Source organism: Thermobia domestica, chromosome 7 (assembly GCF_964235325.1).
Source record: "Thermobia domestica chromosome 7, izTheDome1.hap1.1, whole genome shotgun sequence".
Taxonomy (NCBI): domain Eukaryota; kingdom Metazoa; phylum Arthropoda; class Insecta; order Zygentoma; family Lepismatidae; genus Thermobia; species Thermobia domestica.
In genome coordinates, this window is record NC_137460.1 from 135247107 (window position 1) to 135260069 (window position 12963).

At 37.2% G+C, this 12963-nt stretch overlaps 1 protein-coding gene across 1 annotated transcript in view; it reads left to right on the forward strand.

The window, feature by feature from the left end:
* LOC145690408 (ATP-binding cassette sub-family G member 1-like) overlaps positions 1 to 12963 on the forward strand; it is a 201693-nt gene that overhangs the window by 153825 nt on the left and 34905 nt on the right. Inside the window, exons 4-5 of the mRNA XM_081765253.1 lie at positions 8555 to 8700; positions 12382 to 12620. Coding sequence (XP_081621379.1) covers positions 8555 to 8700; positions 12382 to 12620 — 385 coding nt within the window. The remainder of the gene's footprint in view (positions 1 to 8554; positions 8701 to 12381; positions 12621 to 12963) is intronic.

Below are 12963 nucleotides of genomic sequence, written 5' to 3' on the forward strand. Positions count from 1 at the left end.
AAGATATGGGCTAGTTCATAATAGCGCTCTTTTTTATCTGTCCTTATAGATGTGACAACACGGCACCAACTGAACAGAAACTTACTGCCTAAATCTACTGTAAAGGATTATCTGGAAATGTTCTTGACCACATCTAAATTAGTAGGATGAAGTAGGAAATTGAAACAAGCTTCGGTTAAATTAGAAAGATCCCTCGCTTTGCCGCTTCTCAATAAGACGTTCTGATATTTCAAAAGCACTGATTCGAAAACTAAAGAGCAAGGTTTCTTGGTATACGATTTTAAAGATGTGGTACAGAAACTAGATTTTCGTCTGCTTGTTTTCTCCAGTTAAAACTTTAAATGATGTTCTATCACACTCTTTGTTGTCTCCTAGGGACGTAGAAGCGTTCGGACGACTTGTAAATGAAATTAAAAATTAAATGAAGGCATAAATTTTGTGCATAAATTTAGAGAACGAGACGAGAAAATTTCGAGACAAGATGAACAAGCCTTCACAGAAATTGACACAAAATTAAGAAAGAATTCTTCGAAATCGAGGGCCACATTTCTCGTTTCATCTCTTGGATAATATTAATCATTCAACACAGAGAAAATAGGTTGAAGAAAGAAGGGGAGGAAAGGAGATACATGAAATGAAATAGTACAAATGTTGACAGTATATGATTGGTCATGAACCCACTAATGTTGTATGTCTTAAACTATCGACTACGTCGTATTCTGGTGTCACCAGTGTCTCCTATGAACGTTAAATGTGCTGTCTTCTCTTTGCCTTACTCTGATTTTTGGTTTACTGAAAATACGAGCAGCAAATGGTGACGTTGCAGGGTATCCAGTTGGAAATGATTGCTCTACGGGACCTTGCCTATCGAATGATATCAAATTTTCCTGAAACTGCCTATAGAGACGATGTAACCTTCTAAATTCACTCGCTTTTCAGGAGTCGGGGGGCGCGGTGGCTCAGTGGTAGAGCGTTCACCTACGGTGCTTGGGGTCCCTGGTTCAATCCCATCTCGCGCCGTGTGGACTTTGTGGTGGACAAACACCGTGCTCGTGGGTTTTCTCGGGGTTCTCCCGTTTCCTCCCACTTTCTTCGTTCCACCATTTCACTCATTATCACCGTCTCCTTTAGCCTAACCGGCATAACCGTGGGACGTTAAACTTAAAGATTTCATTTTTTCGCTTTTCAGGAGTGAAAGCTCTTTACAAAAAAATGACATAAATGTCCATAACTAACATCCTCTGATGTGTGAGGTCCCTGGTTCGATCTCCCATCTGGATCGACAATATCGTGTCCATAGTTTTTTTTCGGGGTACTCCCGTTTCCCCCTACAATCTCATTTTAGCAATTACTCCATCAGCATTCACTTGCCTTAATCATCCTTCTCTCTTGGCCTAAAGACCATATTCATGGAACGTTAAACTGAAATATTTCATTAAGTTTTAATTTCAATTTACATACTTAGCCGAGGTCGATACGTAATCATGCCTGTTGTGCTGTATGGTTGCGAAATATGGTCGCAGGGGGGAAAAAACAGACTGAAAGTATTAGAGAATAAATCCTGAGACAAATATTCGGACCCAAGAGTAACGGGAAAGGGGGGATGGCGGAAGCTTCATAACGAGAAACTGCGTAGTTTATACCGTTACCAAACATTGTTAGGGTAATAAAATCTAGGAGGCTCAAGTAGACAGGTCATGTAGCCAGAATGAAAAAAAAAGTAGGAACATTTTCAAAGTTTTAACTGGCAATTTAATCGGCAAATGGTTACTAGAAAGACCTAGGCGCAGATGGGAGGACAATATTAGAATATATCTCGTGGAAATAGGGATACAAAGTAGAAACTGGATCCCGTTGCTAAGGACCGAAGTCAATGTAGAGCTTTTGTGAACGCGGCATTGAATCTCCGGGTCCTATAGTCCATAGAATTAGTTAGTTAGCCGGGGTCGATAGAGTGCTTCTGTAATTTAGCTCTTTTAGAGACGAGGTAATGTGGTGGGTAATGGGCTATACTGTGGAGGGCTAATCTTCCAGAAATGTCTGTGCGCCAACCAATTCAAGACCCGGCCCTGATTCGGAGCTCACGTTAATATAGTAGGTTAAAACCTTCACAACCTCGGTAGACAGACATCGGTAATAAAGAGAGACAAAACTCAAACTAAAAATCTCCATAACTATCATATACAAGGTGCGGAAAAAGCCCCAGAACGGTCCAACACCTTGCGAAATATACAAATCAGCTAAACAAACAAAAACACGTGTTAAATAGTTTAGAAAAAGCTATCCAATAGTACTAAACACAACCCCCTATCACCAACCCTTTCTGGGGTACGGGACGTAAATTTAAAATTTTAAATGGGGAACCTCCCATTTTTTTATTGCACATTTGGATAATTGTTTTGCAAACTAGCTCTATAAAGTGGATCTTAGTAATAGGGTTAGAGGTCATAGGGTTATTTACAACAAAAACAAAACATTTTTGTGACAATTTGTATTGTCGTGCAAGTTAATAAATTATGGACAAATACATTATTTTTATCGAAGTTATAATGTATGAATTCTTTATTTGGGTACAAAAAATAACAAAAATATTACTCTGCACGGGAATCGAACTCAGGACCCCCGCCTCCTTAGTCCAGTACGCTAGCCGTATAGCCACAGAGTACGGGACTGATAATTCACATTTTTATAATGGTTTGGTGCCCCCTTTTCTTGTGTGTCGATTCAGTTGCCAACCGTAAAGGCACTGCTTTCAATTTTGGATCAAATGTCTGTCCCTTTTTCTGGAGAATCCAAATGTGCAATAATAAATGTGGTTCCCATTTAACATTTTAAAGTTACCACCCCCGTATTCCCGAACGGGGTGGGGATAGGGGGTTGTGCTTGGTATAAAACTATTTAACACTTTTTTTTCTGATTTGTATATTTCGGGAGATACTGGACCGTTTTGGGACTTCTTTTTCCACACCTTGTGTATTATTTTTCTAGTAAGGAAGTTCTACAAGGTATGATCAAAATACTGTATTAGGAGATAATTAAAAAAAAAAAAAAAGTCGCCCGTATTCACTTTATATAATTAGTGATTAGTGGTAGAGGTTGTTTGTTTCAACGAAGCATGCATATTTAAATTGTCTGATACACGAGATGTTGGGAAGGTGAAGAGAGGTAATGAGAAGTTGTTCTTGGAGAACTGAGAAAAATCCTTGCGGTAGGTTCTAAAATTGATGATGATCCATTGTCTCTCGTTTTCTCGAAAAAAAAATTGTTACAACCTTCTTGAAACTAGTTTAATTGACAAGGTCACACTGATCAAGGTCGAAACACAAAAGCCATTGTCTTTTTTGTGGGAAAAGAGGTAAGAATACAACTAGTTAGTTGATTATAGATAGCTACGCATTTAACATTCCTCTTGTGTTAAAAAAAAAAATAACAGGAACATCCCACTCTTACTGATAACTGAACACAAATAAAAGAATGTTCTTTGTAACTTCTTTTTAGTGGAAAAAAAGTTACGTAACTTGTCATACTAAAACCAGATTTTCAAAATTAATTTCAACTTTTGCAGTGCCAACCAATTTGGCTACTTACACTTTGATTATATATTAAGGACACGCTTAAATAGTTATTTCACCGATTATGTAAAAAGATGTTTGTTACTTCAGCGAATCTATTGTATTAAGAAGCTATGTCCTTGTAATTTTTACGCATTTATTTTGTGCTAATTTATCTACATGTTCTTTTTACCGTTGTTTTTACTACGTTTTTAATATATATAATCTTAGAAAATAATACTTTTGCACGCAAATGTACTGTGATTGTAATTTCTTCCAATTTATTTTTACTTATTTCACACCTTAAAATTCCAGTATTTCATCTTCTAGCGTTTGCAACATATTACATTCCCGCAATTGCCATGTTCTGTGTAATTAAGGTGTCAAAAATGATGTAAATTCCAAGCGTATTTTAAAAAATCATAGCTGAAAGAAATTAACGTATTAAATACCGAAGTACCATGGAATGTTTTAAATGTATGTATGTATGCGTGGGCAGGTGTAATCGAAACATGTTTAAGATTCTGGTGGTAATTATCATCCTCTTCTATTGCCGCTGACTTAGCATTCCATTATATCCAGTGCGGCCAAATGCAAAAAGTAAAAGAAAACTGCAGCACGAAAGAGCACTTAGTATTATCAAGTATGAGTTAACTTCGTATTTTGAACATTTAATAGCAGATGATGAACATTAAATGGCTGTAAAGAAGATATTTGGTAGTATGAACTTCTAGAGGTAAATTAAAGTCTATAATTTCAAACATTAAAAAGTTATATAAAATACAAGGGTGGATCCTCTGCCTATCTAATGATAAATATGAGCTGACAATGAGAAAAAGACAGGCCGTTAATTGACAGTACTGTGAGGCAGCTAATCTAAGACAGAAGAGATACGGAGAGAGAAGCTTATTTTTGATGCACATTCAAAGTATAAAGGTAACCAAGAAAGTTCTGTTGCATTTTCACCCACCAACTTTGAACATCGATATGTCACCTAAGACAGTACACAGTTGCCTTGATGCTCTGACCAGCTGGTAGCAGTTCCCGATGCACAATGCCGCGAGTAGTCTATCAAACACACAGGAGGACTTTCTTCTGGTGCAGTACTGGTTTCAGCTGGAACCGGTTTATGGTATGCTAACGAATGACGACGGCACCGTGGAGCATCGTACACATCACATGTCAACGCCCTGTCCAAAAATGGCTCCTATCTCAGATGTGACAGCCAAAAAGCACAAATGTCTGCTCGTGTTGCAGCGGCATTTGACCCCAGTTTGAATTCCTACAGCATACATGCCCTTATGACTCTGTGGAGTTCCCATGTTCACTCTGTCCTTACGCAAGTTCAAGGTGTAACTGAACTGCCACAACCAGGTAGTATGTTGAATACACTCACACCAACAACTGATCTTAGCCTTATCTGCATTCGCATTCTACTCACGGTGTGGGGGCTAATGGAACACAGACCTCCACAAAAAGCGACAGAACTTTCTTCCTTACCTTTATAGTTGATTCTCGCTTGCGAAGACCGCCGATGAAGGAAACCGCGGATATAGCGGTAATTTGGTTCTTAGAAATCTTAGAAAAGGCACTCACTGGGAATCTGAGCTATTGTCATGTGCTGACATTGAGTTTCACAGATACCTTGTAATTCACTCAATGGAAGGTTTCCCAAGCAACATCAAGGATACTAATAGTTTTAAGTAATATATATATATATATATATATATATATATATATATATATATATATATATATATATATATATATATATATATATATATATATATCACGAAAAGAAAAAACTCCGGTATGCTAGTGTTTACATTGGGATAAAGGAAATATTTTGCAATAATTTTGATATTGACTATTACGATTTACGTTATACGTTGTCTAAGTTCATATGTTACAAATATCGCCAATCAATATCAAATAAATTAATTTAATTAGAACAGCAAGTGAGTTATGTTTTGAAAAAAAGATAAAGAATCAATCTTGGCAGGTTCACAATATGGTGTACCGCAAAAAAAAATCTCCGTGTATATTATTGTTATAGTTGATACATGATTACAGTTTCTACATATGTATGTCATATAAATAACACTGATATTTTTTATAAAATATTTAGTTAACTCAACATTAAGATTACTGTTTTGGAGGGGTGAAGTTGACATAAAGGTGTTCGAAACATTCACCACGGAACAAATATTTTAGCAAAACAAGACTCATTTTAAGCTTTCTTGGGATTGAGCTTTTCAACAATAGATGATTTCCCCCTCCCCCTTGAATACTAGTACAAAGTTACTACATGAATGTAGTAGGGTACTGACGTTACTTGATACTTATGTTTTCTGCAGCAGAAGTATGATTGTAATACAGCGTGTTTATTAAATTGACTCAATTATTGTTTTGCGTAAGATTGGAGTGTATTAAAACACTAGAGATAAGGAGAAAGAGACTTTTACTCGCGGATCCGGCCGGTAAATATAAATTAATAATGCCTGATTGATTTATTCCTGTTTTATCTTAAAAAATTAAACATGCATGGGGTGCGAGCTATAGATAGCTATCTTTAAAAAGTCGCCTGCTATCCGTTCATACGTTAAAAAATTAACTTCATTAACGAACTCGGTCCAGCTAATTGCTCTAGCTATCTGTTACAAAAAAAATGAAAAAGAATAACGGATTAAGAATTATTCAAGAGTTTTTGTGCTGAGTAACAGATAGATGGGCTAAGAACTCAATCTAAGTGTTACTGTATGATTCTAATAATAAAATATGTCACCTCTGGTGCTAAGGGGTTTCGGGTTCAAACCCTGCTCCCGCCAAGTGAACTTTGTGGTGGACAAACACCGTGTTCGTGGGTTTTCTCGGGGTTCTCCCGTTTCCTCCCACTTTCTTCATTCCACCATTTCATTCATTACTCATCATCACCGTCTCCTTTAGCCTAACCGGCATAACCGAGGGACGTAAAACTCAAAATTTCATTTCATTTCTAATAATAAAATATGTGTCTGTCTGTCATCAGATTTTCGTATAGAGCTACCACATTTGATACACATATAGATTTTCATCAGATCAAAATCTGTACGAAGCCCTTTTCTCAGTTTTCGGTAGGAACTTCAGATTATCCACGTTTTTCACAGTTTCTAAGAACATTTACTGCATTACATAGTTATGCGGGTTTATATAACAGCACAGGATAGATACCAAGGAATGGAATAAGGATTTTTTTCCCTCTCTTTTAATAATGAACTGAATTAAGACTTTAAGATTTCTTAAGACTTTACCTGTAGTGCATGGCGTCTTTGGTTCGATCACCGGGCAGGTAAGTTTGTGGTGGGCAACATCGTGTCCGTGGCTTTTCTTGCAACTTCTGTTTCCTCCCACATTCTCATTTCACCGCTTCTTGCCATCATCATTCACTCGCTTTCATCATCCGTATCCCTTAGCCTAAAGGGCATAACTGTGAGACGTTATGCTCAAAGATTTCATTTCTTTCTCCAGCCGTTTGCTGATAATGCACCTCGCGGTCGATCTCGAGTGAGAGCAGGGCCGGATTAAGGGAGGGACTTATCAGGCTACAGCCCCGGGCTTTCAGGTGGACAGAGATCTTTAGTCTTATCAAAATCTCAACTGACTATCTAAAAGGAATCATCAAGATACAATCATCATCATAAAATAAAATACAACCAAAAATATGAAACACATTCCCTTAACTTTCTACTGTACTTTCACAGAAATGTATTAGGTGAAGACAGCAGGGGCCACTTCTAGCCCCGGGCCTCCAGATAGCCAAGAGGGAAAAGAAAGTACGAACGCTAAAACATCGTATCATATCATTATACAATGAAACCTCCCTTCACGGACACCTCTATAATACGGATTTTTTTTTTTTTTGTCCGGGCAAAAATATATGTTCTCTTACGGGACAAAACCCTCCCTTTTACGGACACTCTCAGACGCGGACAGCCCTTTTCCTACCAAAGGTTTCAATAACCTCTTTATAACGGACAGGAATTATTCTCGGTTCTGCGATATATTACAGTAGACAGAAAAGTCTTTTCCCCACAAGTGTATCTATCATAAGTCTAGACCTGGTGAATCATTAAACAGAACAGCTTCAAGTTGAACTTGAAATAATTCTTTTTTTTCTGTCCGCAATAAACTGCTTTCTGGTAGAAATTCTAGAAAATCTTCAATAAGCAACAATACTAATGCAGGGTCAGTCGTATGGCCAAGAATTCTATACGAAATATAATAAATTTAGTCCCTCCCCTAACAAATTTAGTCCCTTTTCCTACGCACAGACACATACACATACACGTTTCTTCCGCAGCCGTAGTGAGGATTCTCAGAGGACACTTACTAATGAGTTCTATTATCCTTGTAGAGGAAAAAGCATGGCTTTTTTGGTAAACAAAAGAGTTTAGCCAGTTGCAGTATACGAATATATTAACACATACCCCAGTAATAATATTATTTAACAGAAATGAATTTATTCTTCATCCTTCCAGTTATTCAAATACTATCTAAATAGAGTATTTTCATATTGAATTTTTCGTATTTACGCTCATACATAATGTATTTACTGTAGATTACTGCATGCAATTACCGTTGTGAGAAATTAAATTGCAGTAACCTCTCTGTAACGGACATCTCTCAGTAACGGACAAAAATCTATGTCCCATTGGTGTCCGTTATTCAGAGGTTTCACTGTAGAAACTTTGGCGGTATAGTTTTATTATTATTATTATTATTATTATTATTATTATTATTTGTTTGTTTTCTTTCATTTGTTTATTTATTTATTTCTATACTACTTTTATTTCCCGATATTGACATTTTCCTATTCTACAAGTATTATCAACATGTCTGTTAAAAAAATTTCCAAATTACTTGTGAATTTTGGTTTGTACTGTAATTTTCTTAATATATTTAGTTTTAACTTTAAATGAAAAATAATTTTTAAGCTTAAAGACAGCTATATTTTGTATTTTCAGATCGATGATATTTTAGAAAGTTTAAATTTGAAGCATTGTTGGGCAACCAGAACTAGTCAACTATCAGGAGGACAAAGAAAACGGCTCTCTATAGCTTTAGAACTTCTGCACAATCCATCCATTATGATGTTGGATGAACCTACGTCGTAAGTGTTACATATCCCAAGTTAAAGAATGCATGTGTTTTGGATTATTTAAGATTTATGTATTAGGTTAGTGAATTATTTCAGTATTTATTTTAAAAGACCAGTGCGTTCAAAAAGTCACTCTCCAGTGGATTATGGCGAAGAGAGAGATAGAAACATTCCACTACAATAAATGTTGAAAATACTTGATATTAGCTTGAAGGCACAACTCAATCCTCTTACAAATTATTGCGAACACTCGAAGTAAAGATTGGTGATCGATAAATTGTATGTACTTTATATGTAACAACGCTTTATAGTACTTTAATTACAGTAGAGGCGGATCCAGTAAGGACTTCTGGGGGCGGTGGGTTACTGCTACTTAGAGCTACTTTTAAAAGCTCAAAACTCTTGAATGGGTTTTATTTATATATATTAAATTAAAAAAAGTTTCCTCTTCTGTGAGGGGAGCGATCGTCCCGATCCCCCCCCTGGATACGCCCCTGGTTTTAAATCTATTCAGATACTTTTCAAAGAATACTGTTGAAGCACTTTTCAATGAATAATGTTTCACATGTTCTCTATACTTGTCATCCACACGAAACACGTGTTGAAACAAAAAAATAAAAAGGATAATATTTATTACTCCATTCCATTGTTAGCGTTGTAATACACACCAATACTATTCGGTACTCAACAGATTCTGACCAACCTTTCAACACAACTGATTACAACGTAACACGAACCGTCTTTCTTGTGCAGTATATGTCTCTATTGAGTTCAGAGTTAAAGTTTAGGTTCCTTTCTGTCTGTGTCGCACACCTATACATAGCGCAACGTAGACATATAGAAGAAAAGTGAATTTTCCAACCCTTTTCTTACAATAACAAGTACCTACATCTACTGCAGAGTGACGTTTTGAACGCATTGTGCGATGAGTGATCAGAAAGTAAGGTTACAAAAATTGCAGTGAACCGTGAATATATCATTTTATACAGCCAATAGATAATACATACATCACGTTATTTTTCGATAGTCTCCATATTGGTTGAGGCACTCGTCACATCATGAGATAAGTTTGAAGATTCCCTCCTGGCAAAAAAAACCCTGTCCTTACTAGGGATGGTCACAAAGTTCCGGTTCCGGCGGAACCGGTTCCGCAAGGTTTCTAAGATCCGGTTTTCAGAACCGTTCTGGAACCGGTTCCGGACCTGGATCCGAAAACCCGGTTCCAGAACCGGATCTTAGGAACCGGTTCCAGACCTGGATCTGAAAGCCCCCAAAGACCCGTAAAGGAGGCATAAAGTTCACCTTCAAAAATAATGCAAAGAGGACCATGCGCTTGTGCATTCCTCGCCCAGACCCGCTTGTGCCCCCAGAAAAATATTTTGGTCCACCAGTGGGTGTTTAGCCAAATGAGTTGGCCAGTTTGCCTGTTTAACCAATGAGTTTGCCAGTTACCCAGTTTATTTAGCCAAATGAGGCAAGCTGCCGCCGCCTGGGCGCCTGCCTGTCGCTTCCACCATTTCATCTAGCATACTGTTCACAGCTTGCCAGCAGCTCGGGTTTAGCGTAGGGATGATCACAAAGTTTCGGTTCCAGCGGAACCGGTTCTGTTTCAGAACCGGTTCCAGACCTGGATCCGAAGAACCGGTTCTAGACCTGGATCCGAAAAACCGGTTCCAGACCTGGATCCGAAGAACCGGTTCCAGACCTGGATCCGAAAAACCGGTTCCAGACCTGGATCCGAAGAACCGGTTCCAGACCTGGATCCGAAAAACCGGTTCCAGACCTGGATCCGAAAAACCGGATCTTCTAGAACCGGATCCGTTCAGACCCGAAAACCGGTTCCACTAGGAACCGGTTCTGGCCATCCCTAGTCCTTACGTGCTCAGCCACGTTGTCACGAAGTGTTTCACCTCCTCGTCTGAAGCAGTGTTCGTAGTATTTCTTAAGGAAATTTCCCTCGACAGACACAAAACTTTCCCTTTTCTTATCAAATTTTCCATAGTTTGTTGAGAGTCTAATTCCTATGATAGAAGTTATGTGATAAGATTAATTTAGATATATTTTAAAGGAAGTGCCAACCACATTTGTTTTGTTCATTTGCTTTCTACTTCTACTTTTTTTAAAAACTTTTTCTTAACTTTTTTAAACAAAAAAATACAACTGGTTTAAATCGGGATATTTTGAAGAGTCACATACCCACACGAAACATACACAAACTATTGCTATTGTTTTGATTTGTTTCTGAAGAACAAAGACAAATTTAAGCACTTGTATTGGTCGATCAGTCAACGCGAGAATTTCCCTGGATTTTTCACTTTATCGAAAAATACTCTTTTTCCCATTTCGCTAAATTTACCTATAAAATTTCCCCAGATTAGGGAAATTTCCCTCAAACTACGAACACTGGTCTGGAGTGAAACAGTGGCCTTCTAGGTGCTCCTTCAAGTGAAAGTGTCTTGGATCGAAGTCTGGGCTATAGGGAGGGTAGTCGGTGGTGTTCCAGCCAACTGCTTCAACGGCGAACTACGTGGGCTGCTTGTATTAAACTTACTCTATACTCTCCGTTCCTGTATAGCAGTCGAAATTCCAGAAATATCGGCCTTGTAACGTTAGTTTCTGCTCCTCCCTCGTATTTTCACATGCCAAAATACATGAACAGTTTTGAGATATAGAATCATGTATAACATATTATATATAATTATAAAATATGTACTCGAATTTTACAAATAATTTGTTTCTGCATTCCGTTGGTATGATCATTTCTTTTTGTCTACATGAGATACACAGTGAACTACTAAAGTTAAGATTAAGAATTAAATTTCTAGGCTTTCGTCACGTATGAGGGATGACGTCTATCGGCGATTACATTATCCGAGGAAAGAGAAGGAAGGAATCATTGGGGAAGGAAAGAAGCGGGCTTATATTAGATACTATCCTGGCATTTGCCTGGTATCAGAGGAAAGCCTAGAAAAAACTCATTCAGGATGGCTGACCTGAAAAGCTTTTATACATTTTCGACCAAGTGTCTCCACTGGAAATCGAACCCGCGACCGCTTACACCAAAGGCGAGAACGTTAGCGACTATGGTAAGCGGGGCCACTGTACTACTAAAATGAATTCAGTAAAGTAAGTTAGCGTTTTGAAACTTTTCCTGCTGTTGAAAAATGAACATAATTTCCTTTGCACTATATATGCACTTTGCACTATCTTCAGACTTCTAATCTTCATTAAAAAAAAATAAATGAATAAATATATAAAAGTTAAAAATCTTCACTGTACAGAATATTTTATAAATTAAACTTACAGTGGGACCCAATTACTTAACATATTTTCATGCTTATGATACCTTAAGATTGGAAACCTCACTATTCAATGTATTACAGTAGAACTTTGACAGAATAGACATACAATGTAGATCTTATTTTGAAACATCTTGATGAAAAATAACTATGCACAAATATATGAAAGTACAAGAAGTTATATTATTCGAGCCATGTAACTAACGAATTTATTAATTACTTAATTCGGCTAATACTTACGACTTGTATCAATCAAACTATATAATTAGTAAATCACTTATTCTTTTGTCTATTTTCATGCACAGTTATTTTGACTATTATGACAATCCCCTTCCATATTTCCATACATCATACCTTCTGTACAATGTAACGAAAACTCATTCGTTTTTTTCAGAGGATTGGACAGCTCAGCGTCAATGCAATGTGTGAATTTGTTGAAAACCTTGGCTATGGAAGGGAGGAATATGATTTGTGTTATTCATCAACCGAGTGCCTCTATATTCGAGCTCTTTGATCATATATACGTCATAGCTGATGGCTACTGTGTGTATCAAGGAGCTCCTAAAAATACGGTTCCATTTTTTGACAGTGTTGGGTTACATTGCCCACAATATCATAATCCTGCAGACTTCAGTAAGTATAACGCCAAACGTGTTATTTCTTTTTGATTTTTTTGTTTTAGTTGATTACGAAATTAAGTTAATCTATTCTATACTATTGTATGATTTGTTTATATATATTTTTGAACATTACCAAAGATGGTCTATGGTCTTAAGCCGGTCACCATTTCCTTTGGCGAGCATATTATCCAGGAAAGTGGAAAAGTAAGGAACGAAGCGGAATAAGACCTGTAAGTTAGACATCATCCCGCATTTGCCTGATATGAAGTAGGAATATCCGGGATAAACCTCACTCAGGAGTCTGGCCTGAAAATGTTCTTACACCTTTTAGATCTAATGTCTTCACCAGGAATCAA